The sequence below is a fragment of the Scyliorhinus torazame genome, chromosome 14 (genome assembly GCF_047496885.1).
Source record: "Scyliorhinus torazame isolate Kashiwa2021f chromosome 14, sScyTor2.1, whole genome shotgun sequence".
In the NCBI taxonomy this organism is placed as follows: Eukaryota; Metazoa; Chordata; class Chondrichthyes; order Carcharhiniformes; family Scyliorhinidae; genus Scyliorhinus; species Scyliorhinus torazame.
The window spans coordinates 184,308,042-184,334,516 of record NC_092720.1 but is presented as its reverse complement, the minus strand read 5'-3'; the positions used below and the strand labels follow the sequence as shown (position 1 = coordinate 184,334,516).

At 51.8% G+C, this 26,475-nt stretch overlaps 1 protein-coding gene across 4 annotated transcripts in view; it reads right to left on the bottom strand.

Moving 5' to 3' along the window:
* The window catches only part of LOC140390265 (netrin-G1-like), a 158,854-nt gene that overhangs the window by 9,004 nt on the left and 123,375 nt on the right, over window positions 1-26,475 (bottom strand). For all 4 annotated transcript variants that reach the window (XM_072475277.1, XM_072475279.1, XM_072475278.1 and 1 more), the window contains one exon: window positions 2,236-2,408. In XM_072475277.1, coding sequence (XP_072331378.1) covers window positions 2,236-2,408 — 173 coding nt within the window. The remainder of the gene's footprint in view (window positions 1-2,235; window positions 2,409-26,475) is intronic.

Sequence of the window (26,475 nt, the reverse complement as noted above, 5' to 3'; positions counted from 1 at the left end):
AGTTTGGACGGTAGCTAATATAACTCGATTATTTTAAAAGGGAGGTCAAGAGAAAACAGGGAATTATAGACCAGTAAGCCTGACATCAGTAGTGGGGAAATTCTAGAATCCGTTATCAAAGATTTTATAGCATAGCACTTAGAAAATAGTGGCAGGATCAGACAGAGTCAGCATGAATTTATGAAGGGGAAACCATGCTCAACAAATCTACTGGAATTCTTTGATGATGTAATTAGTAGATTTGACGAGGAGGAGCCAGTGGATGTGGTACATTTGGACTTTCAAAAGACTTTTGACAAAGTCCCGCATAAGAGATTAGTGTGAAAAGTTAAAGCACATGGGATTAGGTGTAGTGTATTGAGATGGATAGAAAACTGGTTGGCAGACAGGGAACAAAGAGTAGGAATTAACGGGTCTTTTTCAAATTGGCAGTCAGTACCTAGTGGGACACCGTAGGGATCGGTGCTCGGACCCCAGCTATTCACAATATATATTAATGATTTAGATGAGGGAACAAAGTATAGTATCCCTAAATTTAGCACAGGGCTAAATCGCTGGCTTTGAAAGCAGACCAAGGCAAGCCAGCAGCACGGTTCAATTCCCGTAACAGCCTCCCCGAACAGGCGCCGGAATGTGGCGTCTAGGGGATTTTCACAGTAACTTCATTGAAGCCTACTTGTGACAATAAGCGATTTTCATTTCATTTGCAGATAACAAGTTGTGTGGGATGGTGAGCTGTGAGGAGGATGCAAAGATCCTTCTGTGTGATTTTGACAAGTTGAGTGAGTGGGCAAATTAATGACAGATGCAGTATAATTTGGATAAATGCGAGGTTAGCCACTTTGGCAGCATAAATGAGAAGGCAGACTATTATCTGAGTGGCCATAAATTAGGAGAGGGGAGTGTGCAATGAGACCTTGTACACCAGTCACTGAAGGTAAGCATGCAGGTAATAAAGAAGGAAATGGTATGTTAGCCTTCATAGCGAGAGGATTTGAGTACAGGAGCAGGGATGTTGCTGCAATTATACAGGGCCTTGGTGAGGCCACACCTGGAATATTGTGTGCAGTTTTGGTCTCCTTCACTGAGGAAGGATGCACTAGCTATAAAAGGAGAGCAGTGAAGGTTTACCAGACTGATTCTTGGGATGGCGGGACAGATGTACGAGGAGTGCCTGCATCGGTTAGGATTGCTGCAGGTTAGAAGAATGAGGGGGGATCTCATATGAACCGATAAAATTCTAACAGGGCTAGACAGGGTAGATGCAGGAAGGATGTTCCCGATGGTGGGTGTGTCCAGAACCAGGGGTCTGAGAATACGGGGTAGACCATTTAGGACAGAGATGAGGAGAACTTTCTTCACCCAGTGATGAGCCTGTGGAATTCGTTACCACGGGAAGTAGCCGAGTCCAAAACATTGCATGTTTTTAAGAAGCAGTTAGAGATAGCACTTCGGCTGAAGGGGATCAAAGGATATGGGGGGGAAAGCGGGATTAGGCTATTGAGTTGGGTGATCAGCCATGATTATAGTAAATGGCGGAGCTGACTCGAAGGGCTGAATGGCCTCCTCCTGCTCCTAATTTCCATGTTTTTATGAATACCCGTGTATCTGTGTGCGTTTGTTTACAGACTGAAATCTCATCCCATTTAACCCAATAGACTATTCCAACACTTTTCAGAATGCCGTCAATTCCACCTTGCCCATTGATTCTGCCATTCCAGTGATAGAGTGATTCAAAAATCGGGAAGGGAGAAAATAAGGAAAATCTGATTTCAAGTGGCAAGAGGATGGGTAACCAGAGGAGACAGATTGAAGATAACTGGGAAATGAGCCAGAGAGGGAGGTGGGAAAATATTTTTAAACTTAGCAGCCTGCCGTCACAGGGAATGGTGTGTGTGCAAGACCAGTGGGAGTAATTTCAAGAGGGAATTGGTGGAATGCTTGGAAAAAGGAGAGATTTTCAGGATCATGGGAAACGGGACTGTTGTGTTTGGTCTTGTCTCAAAGGGCCAGCACAGGTAGGACAGCCCGAATGGCAGCCTCTACCTGTGCTGTCCGATTCTGTGTCCAATCTAAGCTGTGAGTCTCTATTGGTGCATTAACAGAGTCACAAACATGCACTGGGTTGGAGGGCAATTGGTGCGGTGCCGGGGGTTTAACAATTGGACTGAAATCCGGGAGTGAATCTTTCCGCCGGCACTGGACCCCAGGTCGGAGAACCGGCCGGTTACTCACAGACATTGGCCGTCCCTTTGGGGATTGGCAGGTAGGAGCCCGCTCTCCACCGCCGCCCTTGATAGCCTTTCCGACACCTCCCGCAGTCCGGGCCCGTTGTGTTGTGCTCACACACGCAACTCAGTCTGTCCTTCTTCACAATGCAGTTATTGGCGTGAAGGTTACACTTACACCTGGAAAGGAAAGCACAGAGGGAGACTGGTCAGCTGCCGTTAGAAACCGGGATTTCCCCCTCCAGGAGTCCTTTTCCCCCACCCTGCCTCACCTTTCACCAGCTTCACCCTAGACACAGACACACTTCTCAAAGCAGAGGCGGCAGGACAGTTTCTGGTTGTGTTTCTGCCCACACGCCCTGAGCAGCAAGTTAGGAGAGAGTTCATAATCAACCCAGACCAAAACCACTCAAAGAAAAAGGATTTGCATTTGTATAGCATCTGTCACATCCACAGTGCCTCCCATTGGCTGGAAAGGTCTCCGGCACCTTCTGAGTTTGTGAAAATGTGCTGGAGAAATTACAGGATCTTCCTTTCTTAACAACAACAAAATCATGTTGCATTTCTATAGCATCTTTCAATGTAGTTTAAAAATCTCATCCCAAAGTGTCTTGACAAGACTGGGGGTGGGGCGGCGGAGTGGCAGGTTAGTTCAGTTGGCTAGGTGACTGGTTCATGATGCAGAACGACGCCAGCAGCATTGGTTCAATTCCCGGGCGGCACGGGAGCACAGTGGTTAGCACTGTTGCTTCGCAGTGCCAGGGCCGTAGTGTGGTGACAAGGGGATTTTCACAGTAACTTCATTGTAGTGTTAATGTAAGCCTTCTTGTGACACTAAAAAGATTATTATTATTAAACTGTGTCAGCTGAGGTTATCCATCAGGATGCTGGCTGAGGTTGTCCATATGAAGGCCCCACCTTCTCAACCTTCTCACCACAGCTGTGGTGATCCTCAGGTTAAATCACCACCAGTCAGCTCTCATTCTCCTAAAGGTGTGAGTAGCCTATGGCCGTCTGGAATTTTGGTGACTTTCACTATAACATAGTGAACATAGGTGCCCGTGTCTTCAACTGCCTGAACCAACACTTTAAACCTTCCCAACTCAGAGCCAACCTCTCCTCCTTTAATAATTATATCTCCCTCTTCATCCAACCTTTAATCCACCTGTTCTAATATGTCCTCATGTGATTCGATCACATTGGCCTCTGGGATATTATCTGACGATACAAATGCAAGTTGTTGTTGTTTAGTGAATTCAATGTGTGTGTGGCGAGTGGGGGATCTGACTCACTGGAGATTCTATTTCCCTGGGTATGGATCTGTCTTGCTGTGTGGGGGGGGGGGGGGAGGGATGGGGGGTATTTGTCTCCCTGAGGGATGGAGTGGTCTGTCTCCCTCAGGGAGGGGCTCGGTCTCATTTCCACCGCCTGGTCTCATGTCTGAATAATCAATTCAATCATTGGTGGGTTTCAAAGAGTAAATGGGGAGAAATTGGTCCAAGATGCAGGAGGGTTAGAAGCAGGAGAAGACAGAAGGTAATTGGAAAAAGAACCAGAGGGCGAGATGAGAAGATATTTTTTTCTTGTGAGTTGTTATGATCTGGAATTCACAGCCAGAAAGAACGGGTGAACCAGTTTGAATACTAATTGTAAAATGTTAGAAGGCGATGGGGAAACAGGAAGGGACAAGGTAATTAGACAGTGCTGTCAAAGAGCCAGCAGAAAAACTGATAGGCTAAATGGCCTCTTTCTGTTCTCCGAGTCTCTGAATTCTGATGGAGGTGGCATAGTTGTGATAGAAGGGACGGATTCTGGTAACTTGCGGCTGCTCGATTGGTGGAAGAGTGAGCAGGAAATCGTTCCCTCAGTGTAAACCATGAGGCAGGACTCTGGTAGCTCGCTAACAAGCCAATCAACAGGGGGAGCTGTCACAATGCTGCTCCGTACACACTGTCAAAATGCTGCTCCGTACACACTGTCACAATGCTGCTCCGTACACACTGTCACAATGCTGCTCCGTACACACTGTCATACTGCTGGTCCGTACACACTGTCACAATGCTGCTCCGTACACACTGTCACAATGCTGCTCCGTACACACTGTCACAATGCTGCTCCGTACACACTGTCACAATGCTGCTCCGTACACACTGTCACAATGCTGCTCCGTACACACTGTCACATTGCTGCTCCGTACACACTGTCACAATGCTGCTCCGTGCACACTGTCACAATGCTGCTCCGTACACACTGTCACATTGCTGCTCCGTACACACTGTCACAATGCTGCTCCGTACACACTGTCACAATGCTGCTCCGTACACACTGTCACAATGCTGCTCCGTGCACACTGTCACAATGCTGCTCCGTACACACTGTCACAATGCTGCTCCGTACACACTGTCACATTGCTGCTCCGTACACACTGTCACAATGCTGCTCCGTACACACTGTCACAATGCTGCTCCGTACACGCTGTCACAATGCTGCTCCGTACACACTGTCACAATGCTGCTCCGTACACACTGTCATACTGCTGGTCCGTACACACTGTCACAATGCTGCTCCGTACACACTGTCACAATGCTGCTCCGTACACACTGTCACAATGCTGCTCCGTACACACTGTCACATTGCTGCTCCGTACACACTGTCACAATGCTGCTCCGTACACACTGTCACAATGCTGCTCCGTACACACAGTCACAATGCTGCTCCGTACACACTGTCACAATGCTGCTCTACACACTGTCACAATGCTGCTCCGTACACACTGTCACAATGCTGCTCCGTACACACTGTCACAATGCTGCTCCGTGCACACTGTCACAATGCTGCTCCGTACACACTGTCACAATGCTGGTCCTTGCACACTGTCACAATGCTGCTCCGTACACACTGTCACAATGCTGCTCCGTAAACACTGTCACAATGCTGGTCCTTGCACACTGTCACAATGCTGCTCCGTACACACTGTCACAATGCTGCTCCGTACACACTGTCACAATGCTGCTCCGTACACACTGTCACAATGCTGCTCCGTGCACACTGTCACAATGCTGGTCTGTACACACTGTCACAATGCTGCTCCGTACACACTGTCACAATGCTGCTCCGTACACACTGTCACAATGCTGCTCCGTACACACTGTCACAATGCTGCTTCGTACACACTATCATAATGCTGCTCCGTACACACTGTCACAATGCTGCTCCGTACACACTATCACAATGCTGCTCCGTACACACTGTCACAATGCTGCTCCGTACACACTGTCACAATGCTGCTCCGTACACACTGTCACAATGCTGGTCTGTACACACTGTCACAATGCTGCTCCGTACGCACTGTCACAATGCTGCTCCATACACACTGTCACAATGCTGCTCCATACACACTGTCACAATGCAGCTCCGTACTCACTGTCACAATGCTGCTCCGTACACACTGTCACAATGCTGCTCCATACACACTGTCACAATGCTGGTCCGTACACACTGTCATAATGCTGCTCCGTACACGCTGTCACATTGCTGCTCCGTACACACTGTCACAATCCTGGTGCGTACACACTGTCATACTGCTGGTCCGTACACACTGTCATACTGCTGGTCCGTACACACTGTCACAATGCTGGTCCATACACACTGACACATCGCTGGTCAGTACACATTGTCACAATGCTGCTCCGTACACACTGTCACAATGCTGGTCCGCACACCTGTCACAATGCTGGTCTGCACACCTGTCACAATGCTAGTCCGCACACCTGTCAAAATGCTGGTCCGCACACCTGTCACAATGCTGGTCTGCACATCTGTCACAATGCTGGTCCGCACACCTGTCACAATGCTGGTCCGCACACCTATCACAATGTTGGTCTGTACAACTGTCACAATGCTGGTCTGCACACCTATCACAATGCTGGTCCGCACACCTATCACAATGCTGGTCCGCACACCTATCACAATGCTGGTCCGCACATCTATCACAATGCTGGTCCCCACACCTATCACAATGCTGGACCGCACACCTGTCACAATGCTGGTCCGCACACCTGTCACAATGCTGGTCCGCACACCTGTGACAATGCTGGTCCGTACACACTGTCACAATGCTGCTCCGTACACACTGTCACAATGCTGCTCCGTACACACTGTCACAATGCTGGTCCGTACACACTGTCACAATGCTGCTCCGTACACACTGTCACAATGCTGCTCCGTACACACTGTCACAATGCTGCTCCGAACACATTGACACAATGCTGCTCCCTACACACTGTCACAATGCTGTTCCGTACACACTGTCACAATGCTGCTCCGTGCACACTGTCACAATGCTGCTCCGTACACACTGTCACAATGCTGCTCCGTGCACACTGTCACAATGCTGCTCCGTACACACTGTCACAATGCTGCTCCGTACACACTGTCACAATGCTGCTCCGTACACACTGTCACAATGCTGGTCCATACACACTGTCACAATGCTGCTCCGTACACACTGTCACAATGCTACTCCGTACACACTGTCACAATGCTGCTCCGTACACACTGTCACAATGCTGCTCCGTACACACTGTCACAATGCTTCTCCGTACACACTGTCACAATGCTGCTCCGTACACACTGTCACAATGCTGCTCCGAACACATTGACACAATGCTGCTCCGTACACACAGTCACAATGCTGCTCCGTACACACTGTCACAATGCTGCTCCGTACACACTGTCACAATGCGACTCCGTACACACTGTCACAATGCTGCTCCGTACACACTGTCACAATGCTGCTCCGTACACACTGTCACAATGCTGCTCCGTACACACTGTCACAATGCTGCTCCGTACACACTGTCACAATGCTGCTCCGTACACACTGTCACAATGCTGGTCTGTACACACTGTCACAATGCTGCTCCGTACACACTGTCACAATGCTGCTCCGTACACATTGACACAATGCTGCTCCGTACACACTGTCACAATGCTGCTCCGTACACACTGTCACAATGCTGCTCCATACACACTGTCACAATGCTGGTCCGCACACACTGTCCCAATGCTGCTCCGTACACACTGTCACAATGCTGCTCCGTACACACTGTCACAATGCTGCTCCGTACATACTGTCACAATGCTGCTCCGTACACACTGTCACAATGCTGCTCCATACACACTGTCACAATGCTGGTCCGTACGCACAGTCATAATGCTGCTCCGTACACGCTGTCACATTGCTGCTCCGTACTCACTGTCACAATGCTGCTCCGTACACACTGTCACAATGCTGCTCCGTACACACTGTCACAATGCTGGTCCGTACACACTGTCATAATGCTGCTCCGTACACGCTGTCACATTGCTGCTCCGTACACACTGTCACAATCCTGGTGCGTACACACTGTCATACTGCTGGTCCGTACACACTGTCATACTGCTGGTCCGTACACACTGTCACAATGCTGGTCCATACACACTGACACATCGCTGGTCAGTACACATTGTCACAATGCTGCTCCGTACACACTGTCACAATGCTGGTCCGCACACCTGTCACAATGCAGGTCTGCACACCTGTCACAATGCTAGTCCGCACACCTGTCAAAATGCTGGTCCGCACACCTGTCACAATGCTGGTCTGCACATCTGTCACAATGCTGGTCCGCACACCTGTCACAATGCTGGTCCGCACACCTATCACAATGTTGGTCTGTACAACTGTCACAATGCTGGTCTGCACACCTATCACAATGCTGGTCCGCACACCTATCACAATGCTGGTCCGCACACCTATCACAATGCTGGTCCGCACATCTATCACAGTGCTGGTCCCCACACCTATCACAATGCTGGACCGCACACCTGTCACAATGCTGGTCCGCACACCTGTCACAATGCTGATCCGCACACCTGTGACAATGCTGGTCCGTACACACTGTCACAATGCTGCTCCGTACACACTGTCACAATGCTGCTCCGTACACACTGTCACAATGCTGCTCCGAACACATTGACACAATGCTGCTCCGTACACACTGTCACAATGCTGCTCCGTACAAGCTGTCACAATGCTGCTCCGTACACACTGTCACAATGCTGCTCCGTACACACTGTCACAATGCTGCTCCGTACACACTGTCACAATGCTGCTCCGTACACACTGTCACAATGCTGCTCCGTACACACTGTCACAATGCTGCTCCGTACACACTGTCACAATGCTGGTCTGTACACACTGTCACAATGCTGCTCCGAACACATTGACACAATGCTGCTCCGTACACACAGTCACAATGCTGCTCCGTACACACTGTCACAATGCTGCTCCGTACACACTGTCACAATGCTACTCCGTACACACTGTCACAATGCTGCTCCGTACACACTGTCACAATGCTGCTCCGTACACACTGTCACAATGCTGCTCCGTACACACTGTCACAATGCTGCTCCGTACACACTGTCACAATGCTGCTCCGTACACACTGTCACAATGCTGGTCTGTACACACTGTCACAATGCTGCTCCGTACACACTGTCACAATGCTGCTCCGTACACATTGACACAATGCTGCTCCGTACACACTGTCACAATGCTGCTCCGTACACACTGTCACAATGCTGCTCCATACACACTGTCACAATGCTGGTCCGCACACACTGTCCCAATGCTGCTCCGTACACACTGTCACAATGCTGCTCCGTACACACTGTCACAATGCTGCTCCGTACATACTGTCACAATGCTGCTCCGTACACACTGTCACAATGCTGCTCCATACACACTGTCACAATGCTGGTCCGTACGCACAGTCATAATGCTGCTCCGTACACGCTGTCACATTGCTGCTCCGTACACACTGTCACAATCCTGGTGCGTACACACTGTCATACTGCTGGTCCGTACACACAGTCATAATGCTGGTCCATACACACTGACACATCGCTGGTCAGTACACATTGTCACACAGATGGCCCGCACACCTGTCACAATGCTGGTCTGCACACCTGTCACAATGCTGGTCCGCACACCTGTCACAATGCTGGTCCGCACATCTGTCACAATGCTGGTCCGCACACCTGTCACAATGCTGGTCCGCACACCTGTCACAATGCTGGTCCGCATACCTATCACAATGCTGGTCTGCACACCTATAACAATGCTGGTCCGCACACCTGTCACAATGCTGGTCCGCACACCTATCACAATGCTGGACCGCACACCTATCACAATGTTGGTCCGCACACCTATCACAATGCTGGTCTGCACACCTGTCAAAATGCTGGTCCGCACAACTATCACAATGCTGGTCCGCACACCTATCACAATGCTTGTCCGCACACCTATCACAATGCTGGTCCGCACACCTATCACAATGTTGGTCCGCACACCTATCACAATGCTGGTCTGCACACCTATCACAATGCTGGTCCGCACACCTACCACAATGCTGGTCCCCACACTTATCACAATGCTGGTCCGCACACCTGTCACAATGCTGGTCCGCACAGCTACCACAATGCTGGTCCATACACACTGACACATCGCTGGTCAGTACACATTGTCACACAGCTGGTCTGCACACCTGGTCTGCACACCTGTCACAATGCTGGTCCGCACACCTGTCACAATGCTGGTCTGCACACTTTTCAGAATGCTGGTACGCACACCTGTCACAATGCTGGTCCGCACACCTGTCACAATGCTGGTCCGCACACCTATCTCAATGCTGGTCCGCACACCTGTCACAATGCTGGTCCGCACACCTGTCACAATGCTGGTCCGCACACCTGTCACAATGCTGGTCTGCACACTTTTCACAATGCTGGTCCGCACACCTGTCACAATGCTGGTCCGCACACCTGTCACAATGCTGGTCTGCACACATTTTACAATGCTGGTCCGCACACCTGTCACAATGCTGGTCCGCACACCTGTCACAATGCTGGTCTGCACAACTGTCACAATGCTGCTACGCACACCTATCACAATGCTGCTCCGTACACACTGTCACAATGCTGGCCCACACACCTGTCACAATGCTGCTCCGCACACCTGTCACAATGCTGGTCTGCACACCTGTCACAATGCTGCTCCGCACACCTGTCACAATGCTGCTCCGCACACCTGTCACAATGCTGGTCCGCACACCTGTCACAATGCTGGTCTGCACACTTGTCACAATGCTGCTCCGCACACCTATCACAATGCTGCTCCGTACACACTGTCACAATGCTGGTCCGCACATCTGTCACAATGCTGTTCCGCACACCTGTCACAATGCAGGTACGCACACCAGTTACAATGCTGTTCCGCACACCTGTCACAATGCTGGTCCACACACCTATCACAATGCTGGTCTGTCCACACTGTCACAATGCTGCTCCGTGCACACTGTCACAATGCTGCTCCGTACACACTGTCACAATGCTGCTCCGTACACACTGTCACAATGCTGCTCCGTACACACTGTCACAATGCTGATCCGTACACACTGTCACACTTCTGCTCCCTGCACACTGTCAAAATGCTGCTCCGTACACACTGTCACAATGCTGCTCCGTACACACTGTCACAATGCTGCTCCGTGCACACTGTCGCAATGCTGCTCCGTACACACTGTCGCAATGCTGCTCCGTACACACTGTCACAATGCTTCTCCGTACACACTGTCACAAATGCTGATCCGTACACACTGTCACACTGCTGCTCCCTGCACATTGTCACAATGCTGCTCCGTACACACTGTCACAATGCTGCTCCGTACACACTGTCACAATGCTGCTCCGTGCACACTGTCACAATGCTGCTCCGTACACACTGTCACAATGCTGCTCCGTACACACTGTCACAATGCTGCTCCGTACACACTGTCACAATGCTGCTCCGTGCACACTGTCACAATGCTGCTCCGTACACACTGTCACAATGCTGCTCCGTACACACTGTCACAATGCTGCTCCGTACACACTGTCACAATGCTGCTCCTGACACACTGTCACAATGCTGCTCCGTACACACTGTCACAATGCAGATCCATGCACACTGTCTCACTGATGCTCCGTACACACTGTCACAATGCTGGTCCGTACACACTGACACATCGCTGGTCAGTACACATTGTCACACAACTGATCCGCACAGCTGGTCTGCACACCTGTCACAATGCTGGTCTGCACACTTTTCACAATGCTGCTCCGCACACCTGTTTCAATGCTGGTCCGCACACCTGACACAATGCTGGTCTGTCCACCTGTCACAATGCTGGTCCGCACACCTGTCACAATGCTGGTCCGCACACCTGTCACAATGCTGGTCTGCACACCTGTCACAATGCTGGTCTGCAGACCTGTCACAATGCTGCTCAGCACACCTATCACAATGCTACTCCGTACACACTGTCACAATGCTGGTCCGCACACCTATCACAATGCTGTTCCGCACACCTGTCACAATGCTGCTCCGTACACACTGTCACAATGCTGCTCCGTAAACACTGTCACACTGCTGCTCCCTGCACATTGTCACAATGCTGCTCCGTACACACTGTCACAATGCAGATCCATGCACACTGTCTCACTGACGCTCCGTACACACTGTCACAATGCTGCTGCGTGCACACTGTCACAATGCTGCTCCGTACACACTGTCACAATGCTGGTCCATACACACTGTCACAATGCTCCTCCGTACACACTGTCACAATGCTGCTCAATACACACAGTCACAATGCTGCTCCGTACACACTGTCACAATGCTGCTGCGTACACACTGTCACAATGCTGCTCCGTACACACTGTCACAATGCTGCTCAATACACACAGTCACAATGCTCCTCCGTACACACTGTCACAATGCTGCTCCATACACACAGTCACAATGCTGCTCCGTACACACTGTCACAATGCTGCTCAATACACACAGTCACAATGCTGCTCCGTACAAACTGTCACAATGCTCCTCCGTACACACTGTCACAATGCTGCTCAATACACACAGTCACAATGCTGCTCCGTACACACTGTCACAATGCTGCTCCGTACACACTGTCACAATGCTGCTCCATACACACAGTCACAATGCTGCTCCGTACACACTGTCACAATGCTGCTCAATACACACTGTCACAATGCTGCTCCGTACAAACTGTCACAATGCTCCTCCGTACACACTGTCACAATGCTGCTCCATACACACTGTCACAATGCTGCTCCGTACACACTGTCACAATGCTGCTCCATACACACCTGTCACAATGCTGGTCCGCACACCTGTCACAATGCTGGTCCGCACAGCTATCTCAATGCTGGTCCATACACACTGACACATCGCTGGTCAGTACACATTGTCACACAGCTGGTCTGCACACCTGGTCTGCACACCTGTCACAATGCTGGTCCGCACACCTGTCACAATGCTGGTCTGCACACTTTTCAGAATGCTGGTACGCACACCTGTCACAATGCTGGTCCGCACACCTGTCACAATGCTGGTCCGCACACCTATCTCAATGCTGGTCCGCACACCTGTCACAATGCTGGTCCGCACACCTGTCACAATGCTGGTCCGCACACCTGTCACAATGCTGGTCTGCACACTTTTCACAATGCTGGTCCGCACACCTGTCACAATGCTGGTCCGCACACCTGTCACAATGCTGGTCTGCACACATTTTACAATGCTGGTCCGCACACCTGTCACAATGCTGGTCCGCACACCTGTCACAATGCTGGTCTGCACAACTGTCACAATGCTGCTCCGCACACCTATCACAATGCTGCTCCGTACACACTGTCACAATGCTGGCCCACACACCTGTCACAATGCTGCTCCGCACACCTGTCACAATGCTGGTCTGCACACCTGTCACAATGCTGCTCCGCACACCTGTCACAATGCTGCTCCGCACACCTGTCACAATGCTGGTCCGCACACCTGTCACAATGCTGGTCTGCACACTTGTCACAATGCTGCTCCGCACACCTATCACAATGCTGCTCCGTACACACTGTCACAATGCTGGTCCGCACATCTGTCACAATGCTGTTCCGCACACCTGTCACAATGCAGGTACGCACACCAGTTACAATGCTGTTCCGCACACCTGTCACAATGCTGGTCCACACACCTATCACAATGCTGGTCTGTCCACACTGTCCCAATGCTGCTCCGTGCACACTGTCACAATGCTGCTCCGTACACACTGTCACAATGCTGCTCCGTACACACTGTCACAATGCTGCTCCGTACACACTGTCACAATGCTGATCCGTACACACTGTCACACTTCTGCTCCCTGCACACTGTCAAAATGCTGCTCCGTACACACTGTCACAATGCTGCTCCGTACACACTGTCACAATGCTGCTCCGTGCACACTGTCGCAATGCTGCTCCGTACACACTGTCGCAATGCTGCTCCGTACACACTGTCACAATGCTGCTCCGTACACACTGTCACAATGCTGATCCGTACACACTGTCACAATGCTGCTCCGTACACACTGTCACAATGCTGCTCCATACACGCTGTCACAATGCTGCTCCGTACACACTGTCACAATGCTGCTCCGTACACACTGTCACAATGCTGCTCCGTACACACTGTCACAAATGCTGATCCGTACACACTGTCACACTGCTGCTCCCTGCACATTGTCACAATGCTGCTCCGTACACACTGTCACAATGCTGCTCCGTACACACTGTCACAATGCTGCTCCGTGCACACTGTCACAATGCTGCTCCGTACACACTGTCACAATGCTGCTCCGTACACACTGTCACAATGCTGCTCCGTACACACTGTCACAATGCTGCTCCGTGCACACTGTCACAATGCTGCTCCGTACACACTTTCACAATGCTGCTCCGTACACACTGTCACAATGCTGCTCCGTACACACTGTCACAATGCTGCTCCTGACACACTGTCACAATGCTGCTCCGTACACACTGTCACAATGCAGATCCATGCACACTGTCTCACTGATGCTCCGTACACACTGTCACAATGCTGGTCCGTACACACTGACACATCGCTGGTCAGTACACATTGTCACACAACTGATCCGCACAGCTGGTCTGCACACCTGTCACAATGCTGGTCTGCACACTTTTCACAATGCTGCTCCGCACACCTGTTTCAATGCTGGTCCGCACACCTGACACAATGCTGGTCTGTCCACCTGTCACAATGCTGGTCCGCACACCTGTCACAATGCTGGTCCGCACACCTGTCACAATGCTGGTCTGCACACCTGTCACAATGCTGGTCTGCAGACCTGTCACAATGCTGCTCAGCACACCTATCACAATGCTACTCCGTACACACTGTCACAATGCTGGTCCGCACACCTATCACAATGCTGTTCCGCACACCTGTCACAATGCTGTTCCGCACACCTGTCACAATGCTGGTCCGCACACCTGTCACAATGCTGTTCCGCACACCTGTCACAATGCTGGTCCACACACTTATCACAATGCTGGTCTGTCCACACTGTCACAATGCTGCTCCGTGCACACTGTCACAAGGCTGCTCCGTACACACTGTCACAATGCTGGTCCGTGCACACTGTCACAATGCTGCTCCGTATACACTGTCACAATGCTGCTCCGTACACACTGTCACAATGCTGCTCCCTACACACTGTCACAATGCTGCTCCGTATACACTGTCACAATGCTGCTCCGTACACACTGTCACAATGCTGCTCCGTACACACTGTCACAATGCTGCTCCGTACACACTGTCACAATGCTGCTCCGTAAACACTGTCACACTGCTGCTCCCTGCACATTGTCACAATGCTGCTCCGTACACACTGTCACAATGCAGAACCATGCACACTGTCTCACTGACGCTCCGTACACACTGTCACAATGCTGCTGCGTGCACACTGTCACAATGCTGCTCCGTACACACTGTCACAATGCTGGTCCATACACACTGTCACAATGCTCCTCCGTACACACTGTCACAATGCTGCTCAATACACACAGTCACAATGCTGCTCCGTACACACTGTCACAATGCTGCTGCGTACACACTGTCACAATGCTGCTCCGTACACACTGTCACAATGCTGCTCAATACACACAGTCACAATGCTGCTCCGTACAAACTGTCACAATGCTCCTCCGTACACACTGTCACAATGCTGCTCCATACACACAGTCACAATGCTGCTCCGTACACACTGTCACAATGCTGCTCAATACACACTGTCACAATGCTGCTCCGTACACACTGTCACAATGCTCCTCCGTACACACTGTCACAATGCTGCTCAATACACACTGTCACAATGCTGCTCCGTACAAACTGTCACAATGCTCCTCCGTACACACTGTCACAATGCTGCTCCATACACACAGTCACAATGCTGCTCCGTACACACTGTCACAATGCTGGTCCATACACACTGACTCATCGCTGGTCAGTACACATTGTCACACAACTGGTCCGCACACCTGGTCTGCATACCTGTCACAATGCTGGTCCACACACCTGTCACAATGCTGGTCCGCACAACTATCACAATGCTGGTCCATATAAACTGACACATTGCTGGTCAGTACACATTGTCACACAGCTGGTCCGCACATCTGGTCTGCACACCTGTCACAATGCTGGTCCGCACACCTGTCACAATGCTGGTCCGCACAACTATCACAAAGCTGGTCCGTATAAACTGACACATTGCTGGTCAGTACACATTGTCACACAGCTGGTCCGCACATCTGGTCTGCACACCTATCACAATGCTGGTCCGCACACCTGTCACAATGCTGGTCTGCACACCTTTCACAATGCTGGTCCGCACAGCTGTCACAATGCTGGTCTGTCCACCTGTCACAATGCTGGTCCGCAAACCTGTCACAATGCTGGTCCGTACACACTGTCACAATGCTGCTCCGTAAACACTGTCACAATGCAGATCCATGCACACTGTCTCACTGACGCTCCGTACACACTGTACCAATGCAGCTCCGTACACACTGTCACAATGCTGGTCTGTACACACTGTCACAATGCAGCTCCGTACACACTGTCACAATGCTGGTCTGCACACCTGTCACAATGCTGGTCCGCACACCTGTCACAATGCTGGTCCGCACACCTGTCACAATGTTGGTCCGCACACCTGTCACAATGCTGGTCCGCACACCTATCACAATGCTGGTCCGCACACCTGTCACAATGCTGGTCCGCACACCTGTCACAATGCTGGTCCGCACACCTGTCACAATGCTGGTCCACACACCTGTCACAATGCTGCTCTGCACACCTGTCACAATGCTGGTCCACACACCTGTCACAATGCTGGTCCACACACCTGTCACAATGCTGCTCTGCACACCTGTCACAATGCTGGTCCGCATACCTATCACAATGCTGGTCTGCACACTTATCACAATGCTGCTCCGTACACACTGTCACAATGCTGCTCCGTACACACTGTCACAATGCTTCTCCGTACACACTGTCACAATGCTTCTCCGTACACACTGTCACAATGCTGTTCCGTACACGCTGTCACAATGCTTCTCCGTACACACTGTCACAATGCTGCTCCGTACACACTGTCACAATGCTGCTCCGTACACACTGTCACAATGCTTCTCCGTACACACTGTCACAATGCTGCTCCGTACACACTGTCACAATGCTGGTCTGTACACACTGTCACAATGCTGCTCCGTACACACTGTCACAATGCTGGTCCGCACACCTGTCACAATGCTGGTCCGCACACCTGTCACAATGCTGCTCCGTACACACTGTCACAATGCTGGTCCGAACACCTGTCACAATGCTGGTCCGCACACCTGTCACAATGCTGGTCCGCACACCTATCACAATGTTGGTCCGCACACCTGTCACAATGCTGGTCCACACACCTGTCACAATGCTGCTCTGCACACCTGTCACAATGCTGGTCCGCATACCTATCACAATGCTGGTCTGCACACTTATCACAATGCTGCTCCGTACACACTGTCACAATGCTGCTCCGTACACACTGTCACAATGCTTCTCCGTACACACTGTCACAATGCTTCTCCGTACACACTGTCACAATGCTGTTCCGTACACGCTGTCACAATGCTTCTCCGTACACACTGTCACAATGCTGCTCCGTACACACTGTCACAATGCTGCTCCGTACACACTGTCACAATGCTTCTCCGTACACACTGTCACAATGCTGCTCCGTACACACTGTCACAATGCTGGTCTGTACACACTGTCACAATGCTGCTCCGTACACACTGTCACAATGCTGGTCCGCACACCTGTCACAATGCTGGTCCGAACACCTGTCACAATGCTGGTCCGCACACCTGTCACAATGCTGGTCCGCACACCTATCACAATGTTGGTCCGCACACCTATCACAATGCTGATCTGCACACCTATCACAATGCTGGTCCGCACACCTATCACAATGCTGGTCCGCACACCTATCACAATGCTGGTCCCCACACCTATCACAATGCTGGTCCCCACACCTATCACAATGCTGGTCCGCACACCTGTCACAATGCTGGTCCGCACACCTATCACAATGCTGGTCCATACACACTGACACATCGCTGGTCACTACACATTGTCACACAGCTGGTCCGCACACCTGTCACAATACTGGTCTACACACCTGTCACAATGCTGGTCTGCACACCTGTCACAATGCTGGTCCGCACACCTGTCACAATGCTGGTCCGCACACCTGTCACAATGCTGGTCCGCACACCTGTCACAATGCTGGTCCGCACACCTGTCACAATGCTGGTCCGCACACCTGTCACAATGCTGGTCCGCACACCTGTCACAATGCTGGTCCGCACACCTGTCACAATGCTGGTCCGCACACCTGTCACAATGCTGGTCTGCACACCTGTCACAATGCTGGTCTGCAGAAGTGTCACAATGCTGCTCAGCACACCTATCACAATGCTGCTCCGTACACACTGTCACAATGCTGGTCCGCACACCTATCACAATGCTGTTCCGCACACCTGTCACAATGCTGTTCCGCACACCTGTCACAATGCTGGTCCGCACACCTGTCACAATGCTGTTCCGCACACCTGTCACAATGTTGGTCCACACACTTATCACAATGCTGGTCTGTCCACACTGTCACAATGCTGCTCCGTGCACACTGTCACAAGGCTGCTCCGTACACACTGTCACAATGCTGGTCCGTGCACACTGTCACAATGCTGCTCCGTATACACTGTCACAATGCTGCTCCGTACACACTGTCACAATGCTGCTCCCTACACACTGTCACAATGCTGCTCCGTATACACTGTCACAATGCTGCTCCGTACACACTGTCACAATGCTGCTCCGTACACACTGTCACAATGCTGCTCCGTACACACTGTCACAATGCTGCTCTGCCCACACTGTCAAAATGCTGCTCCGTAAACACTGTCACAATGCAGATCCATGCACACTGTCTCACTGATGCTCCGTACACACTGTCACAATGCTGCTGCTTGCACACTGTCACAATGCTGCTCCGTGCACACTGTCACAATGCTGGTCCATACACACTGTCACAATGCTCCTCCGTACACACTGTCACAATGCTGCTCAATACACACAGTCACAATGCTGCTCCGTACAAACTGTCACAATGTTGCTCCATACACACAGTCACAATGCTGCTCCGTACACACTGTCACATTGCTGCTCCGTACACACTGTCACAATGCTGCTCCGTACACACTGTCACAATGCTGGTCCATACACACTGACTCATCGCTGGTCAGTACACATTGTCACACAACTGGTCCGCACACCTGGTCTGCACACCTGTCACAATGCTGGTCCACACACCTGTCACAATGCTGGTCCGCACAACTATCACAATGCTGGTCCGTATAAACTGACACATTGCTGGTCAGTACACATTGTCACACAGCTGGTCCGCACATCTGGTCTGCACACCTATCACAATGCTGGTCCGCACACCTATCACAATGCTGGTCCGCACACCTATCACAATGCTGGTCCCCACACCTATCACAATGCTGGTCCCCACACCTGTTACAATGCTGGTCCGCACACCTGTCACAATGCTGGTCCGCACACCTATCACAATGCTGGTCCGCACACCTATCACAATGCTGTTCCCCACACCTATCACAATGCTGGTCCCCACACCTGTTACAATGCTGGTCCGCACACCTGTCACAATGCTGGTCCGCACACCTATCACAATGCTGGTCCCCACACCTATCACAATGCTGGTCCCCACACCTATCACAATGCTGGTCCGTACACACTGTCACAATGCGGATCCATGCACACTGTCTCACTGACGCTCCGTACACACTGTCACAGTGCTGCTCCATACACACTGTCACAATGCTGCTGCGTACACATTGTCACAATGCTGCTCCGTACACACTGTCACAATGCTGCTCCGTACACACTGTCACAATGCAGCTCCGTACACACTGTCACAATGTTGGTCTGTACACACTGTCACAATGCAACTCCGTACACACTGTCACAATGCTGGTCTGCACACCTGTCACAATGCTGGTCCGCACACCTGTCACAATGCTGGTCCGCACACCTGTCACAATGTTGGTCCGCACACCTGTCACAATGCTGGTCCGCACACCTGTCACACTGCTGGTCCACACACCTGTCACAATGCTGGTCCACACACCTGTCACAATGCTGGTCCGCACACCTGTCACAATGCTGGTCCGCACACCTGTCACAATGCTGGTCCGCACACCTGTCACAATGCTGGTCCACACACCTGTCACAATGCTGCTCTGCACACCTGTCACAATGCTGGTCCGCATACCTATCACAATGCTGGTCTGCACACTTATCACAATGCTGCTCCGTACACACTGTCACAATGCTGCTCCGTACACACTGTCACAATGCTTCTCCGTACACACTGTCACAATGCTTCTCCGTACACACTGTCACAATGCTGCTCCGTACACACTGTCACAATGCTGGTCTGTACACACTGTCACAATGCTGCTCCGTACACACTGTCACAATGCTGGTCCGCACACCTGTCACAATGCTGGTCCGCACACCTGTCACAATGCTGGTCCGCACACCTATCACAATGTTGGTCCACACACCTATCACAATGCTGATCTGCACACCTATCACAATGTTGGTCCGCACACCTATCACAATGCTGGTCCGCACACCTATCACAATGCTGGTCCCCACACCTATCACAATGCTGGTCCCCACACCTATCACAATGCTGGTCCCCACACCTATCACAATGTTGGTCCGCACACCTGTCACAATGCTGGTCCATACACACTGACACATCGCTGGTCAGTACACATTGTCACACAGCTGGTCCGCACACCTATCACAATACTGGTCCGCACACCTGTCACAATGCTGGTCCGCACACCTATCACAATGCTGGTCCGCACACCTGTCACAATGCTGGTCCGCACACCTATCACAATGCTGGTCCGCACACCTGTCACAATGCTGGTCCGCACACCTGTCACAATGCTGGTCTGCACACCTGTCACAATGCTGGTCCGCACACCTGTCACAATGCTGGTCCGCACACCTGTCACAATGCTGGTCCGCACACCTATCACAATGCTGGTCCGCACACCTGTCACAATGCTGGTCCGCACACCTGTCACAATGCTGGTCCGCACACCTGTCACAATGCTGGTCCAGACACCTGTCACAATGCTGCTCTTCACACCTGTCACAATGCTGGTCCGCATAACTATCACAATGCTGGTCTGCACACCTATCACAATGCTGGTCCGCACACCTGTCACAATGCTGGTCCGCACACCTATCACAATGCTGGTCCATATAAACTGACACATTGCTGGTCAGTACACATTGTCACACAGCTGGTCCGCACATCTGGTCTGCACACCTATCACAATGCTGGTCCGCACACCTATCACAATGCTGGTCCGCACACCTATCACAATGCTGGTCCCCACACCTATCACAATGCTGGTCCCCACACCTGTTACAATGCTGGTCCGCACACCTGTCACAATGCTGGTCCGCACACCTATCACAATGCTGGTCCGCACACCTATCACAATGCTGTTCCCCACACCTATCACAATGCTGGTCCCCACACCTGTTACAATGCTGGTCCGCACACCTGTCACAATGCTGGTCCGCACACCTATCACAATGCTGGTCCCCACACCTATCACAATGCTGGTCCCCACACCTATCACAATGCTGGTCCGTACACACTGTCACAATGCGGATCCATGCACACTGTCTCACTGACGCTCCGTACACACTGTCACAGTGCTGCTCCATACACACTGTCACAATGCTGCTGCGTACACATTGTCACAATGCTGCTCCGTACACACTGTCACAATGCTGCTCCGTACACACTGTCACAATGCAGCTCCGTACACACTGTCACAATGTTGGTCTGTACACACTGTCACAATGCAACTCCGTACACACTGTCACAATGCTGGTCTGCACACCTGTCACAATGCTGGTCCGCACACCTGTCACAATGCTGGTCCGCACACCTGTCACAATGTTGGTCCGCACACCTGTCACAATGCTGGTCCGCACACCTGTCAAACTGCTGGTCCACACACCTGTCACAATGCTGGTCCACACACCTGTCACAATGCTGGTCCGCACACCTGTCACAATGCTGGTCCGCACACCTGTCACAATGCTGGTCCGCACACCTGTCACAATGCTGGTCCACACACCTGTCACAATGCTGCTCTGCACACCTGTCACAATGCTGGTCCGCATACCTATCACAATTCTGGTCTGCACACTTATCACAATGCTGCTCCGTACACACTGTCACAATGCTGCTCCGTACACACTGTCACAATGCTTCTCCGTACACACTGTCACAATGCTTCTCCGTACACACTGTCACAATGCTGCTCCGTACACACTGTCACAATGCTGGTCTGTACACACTGTCACAATGCTGCTCCGTACACACTGTCACAATGCTGGTCCGCACACCTGTCACAATGCTGGTCCGCACACCTGTCACAATGCTGGTCCGCACACCTATCACAATGTTGGTCCACACACCTATCACAATGCTGATCTGCACACCTATCACAATGTTGGTCCGCACACCTATCACAATGCTGGTCCGCACACCTATCACAATGCTGGTCCCCACACCTATCACAATGCTGGTCCCCACACCTATCACAATGCTGGTCCCCACACCTATCACAATGTTGGTCCGCACACCTGTCACAATGCTGGTCCATACACACTGACACATCGCTGGTCAGTACACATTGTCACACAGCTGGTCCGCACACCTATCACAATACTGGTCCGCACACCTGTCACAATGCTGGTCCGCACACCTATCACAATGCTGGTCCGCACACCTGTCACAATGCTGGTCCGCACACCTATCACAATGCTGGTCCGCACACCTGTCACAATGCTGGTCCGCACACCTGTCACAATGCTGGTCTGCACACCTGTCACAATGCTGGTCCGCACACCTGTCACAATGCTGGTCCGCACACCTGTCACAATGCTGGTCCGCACACCTATCACAATGCTGGTCCGCACACCTGTCACAATGCTGGTCCGCACACCTGTCACAATGCTGGTCCGCACACCTGTCACAATGCTGGTCCAGACACCTGTCACAATGCTGCTCTTCACACCTGTCACAATGCTGGTCCGCATAACTATCACAATGCTGGTCTGCACACCTATCACAATGCTGGTCCGCACACCTGTCACAATGCTGGTCCGCACACCTATCACAATGCTGGTCCGCAAACCTATCACAATGCTGGTCCGCACAGCTTTCACAATGCTGGTCCGCACACCTGTCACAATGCTGGTCCGCACACCTGTCACAATGCTGGTCCGCACACCTTTCACAATGCTGGTCCCCACACCTGTCACAATGCTGGTCCGCACACCTATCACAATGCTGGTCCGCACACCTGTCACAATGTTGGTCCTCACACCTGTCACAATGCTGTTCCGCACACCTGTCACAATGCTGGTCCGCACACCTATCACAATGCAGGTCCGCACACCTGTCACAATGCTGGTCCGCACACCTGTCACAATGCTGGTCCACGCACCTGTCACAATGCTGCTCTGCACACCTGTCACAATGCTGGTCCGCATACCTATCACAATGCTGGTCTGCACACTTATCACAATGCTGCTCCGTACACACTGTCACAATGCTGCTCCGTACACACTGTCACAATGCTTCTCCGTACACACTGTCACAATGCTTCTCCGTACACACTGTCACAATGCTGCTCCGTACACACTGTCACAATGCTGCTCCATACACACTGTCACAATGCTGCTCCGTACACACTGTCACAATGCTGGTCTGTACACACTGTCACAATGCTGCTCCGTACACACTGTCACAATGCTGGTCCGCACACCTGTCACAATGCTGGTCCGCACACCTGTCACAATGCTGGTCTGCACACCTATCACAATGTTGGTCCGCACACCTATCACAATGCTGATCTGCACACCTATCACAATGCTGGTCCGCACACCTATCACAATGCTGGTCCGCACACCTATCACAATGCTGGTCCCCACACCTATCACAATGCTGGTCCCCACACCTATCACAATGCTGGTCCGCACACCTGTCACAATGCTGGTCCGCACACCTATCACAATGCTGGTCCATACACACTGACACATCGCTGGTCAGTACACATTGTCACACAGCTGGTCCGCACACCTGTCACAATACTGGTCTGCACACCTGTCACAATGCTGGTCTGCACACCTGTCACAATGCTGGTCCGCACACCTGTCACAATGCTGGTCCGCACACCTGTCACAATGCTGGTCCGCACACCTGTCACAATGCTGGTCCGCACACCTATCACAATGCTGGTCCGCACACCTGTCACAATGCTGGTCTGCACACCTGTCACAATGCTGGTCCGCACACCTGTCACAATGCTGGTCCACACACCTGTCACAATGCTGCTCTTCACACCTGTCACAATGCTGGTCCGCATACCTATCACAATGCTGGTCTGCACACCTATCACAATGCTGGTCCGCACACCTGTCACAATGCTGGTCCGCACACCTGTCACAAACAGTTCCGCACACCTGTCACAATGCTGGTCCGCACACCTATCACAATGCTGGTCCGCACACCTGTCACAATGCTGGTCCGCACACCTGTCACAATGCTGGTCCACACACCTGTCACAATGCTGCTCTGCACACCTGTCACAATGCTGGTCCGCACACCTATCACAATGTTGGTCCACACACCTATCACAATGCTGATCTGCACACCTATCACAATGTTGGTCCGCACACCTATCACAATGCTGGTCCGCACACCTATCACAATGCTGGTCCCCACACCTATCACAATGCTGGTCCCCACACCTATCACAATGCTGGTCCCCACACCTATCACAATGTTGGTCCGCACACCTGTCACAATGCTGGTCCATACACACTGACACATCGCTGGTCAGTACACATTGTCACACAGCTGGTCCGCACACCTATCACAATACTGGTCCGCACACCTGTCACAATGCTGGTCCGCACACCTATCACAATGCTGGTCCGCACACCTGTCACAATGCTGGTCCGCACACCTATCACAATGCTGGTCCGCACACCTGTCACAATGCTGGTCCGCACACCTGTCACAATGCTGGTCTGCACACCTGTCACAATGCTGGTCCGCACACCTGTCACAATGCTGGTCCGCACACCTGTCACAATGCTGGTCCGCACACCTATCACAATGCTGGTCCGCACACCTGTCACAATGCTGGTCCGCACACCTGTCACAATGCTGGTCCGCACACCTGTCACAATGCTGGTCCAGACACCTGTCACAATGCTGCTCTTCACACCTGTCACAATGCTGGTCCGCATAACTATCACAATGCTGGTCTGCACACCTATCACAATGCTGGTCCGCACACCTGTCACAATGCTGGTCCGCACACCTATCACAATGCTGGTCCGCAAACCTATCACAATGCTGGTCCGCACAGCTTTCACAATGCTGGTCCGCACACCTGTCACAATGCTGGTCCGCACACCTGTCACAATGCTGGTCCGCACACCTTTCACAATGCTGGTCCCCACACCTGTCACAATGCTGGTCCGCACACCTATCACAATGCTGGTCCGCACACCTGTCACAATGTTGGTCCTCACACCTGTCACAATGCTGTTCCGCACACCTGTCACAATGCTGGTCCGCACACCTATCACAATGCAGGTCCGCACACCTGTCACAATGCTGGTCCGCACACCTGTCACAATGCTGGTCCACGCACCTGTCACAATGCTGCTCTGCACACCTGTCACAATGCTGGTCCGCATACCTATCACAATGCTGGTCTGCACACTTATCACAATGCTGCTCCGTACACACTGTCACAATGCTGCTCCGTACACACTGTCACAATGCTTCTCCGTACACACTGTCACAATGCTTCTCCGTACACACTGTCACAATGCTGCTCCGTACACACTGTCACAATGCTGCTCCATACACACTGTCACAATGCTGCTCCGTACACACTGTCACAATGCTGGTCTGTACACACTGTCACAATGCTGCTCCGTACACACTGTCACAATGCTGGTCCGCACACCTGTCACAATGCTGGTCCGCACACCTGTCACAATGCTGGTCTGCACACCTATCACAATGTTGGTCCGCACACCTATCACAATGCTGATCTGCACACCTATCACAATGCTGGTCCGCACACCTATCACAATGCTGGTCCGCACACCTATCACAATGCTGGTCCCCACACCTATCACAATGCTGGTCCCCACACCTATCACAATGCTGGTCCGCACACCTGTCACAATGCTGGTCCGCACACCTATCACAATGCTGGTCCATACACACTGACACATCGCTGGTCAGTACACATTGTCACACAGCTGGTCCGCACACCTGTCACAATACTGGTCTGCACACCTGTCACAATGCTGGTCTGCACACCTGTCACAATGCTGGTCCGCACACCTGTCACAATGCTGGTCCGCACACCTGTCACAATGCTGGTCCGCACACCTGTCACAATGCTGGTCCGCACACCTATCACAATGCTGGTCCGCACACCTGTCACAATGCTGGTCTGCACACCTGTCACAATGCTGGTCCGCACACCTGTCACAATGCTGGTCCACACACCTGTCACAATGCTGCTCTTC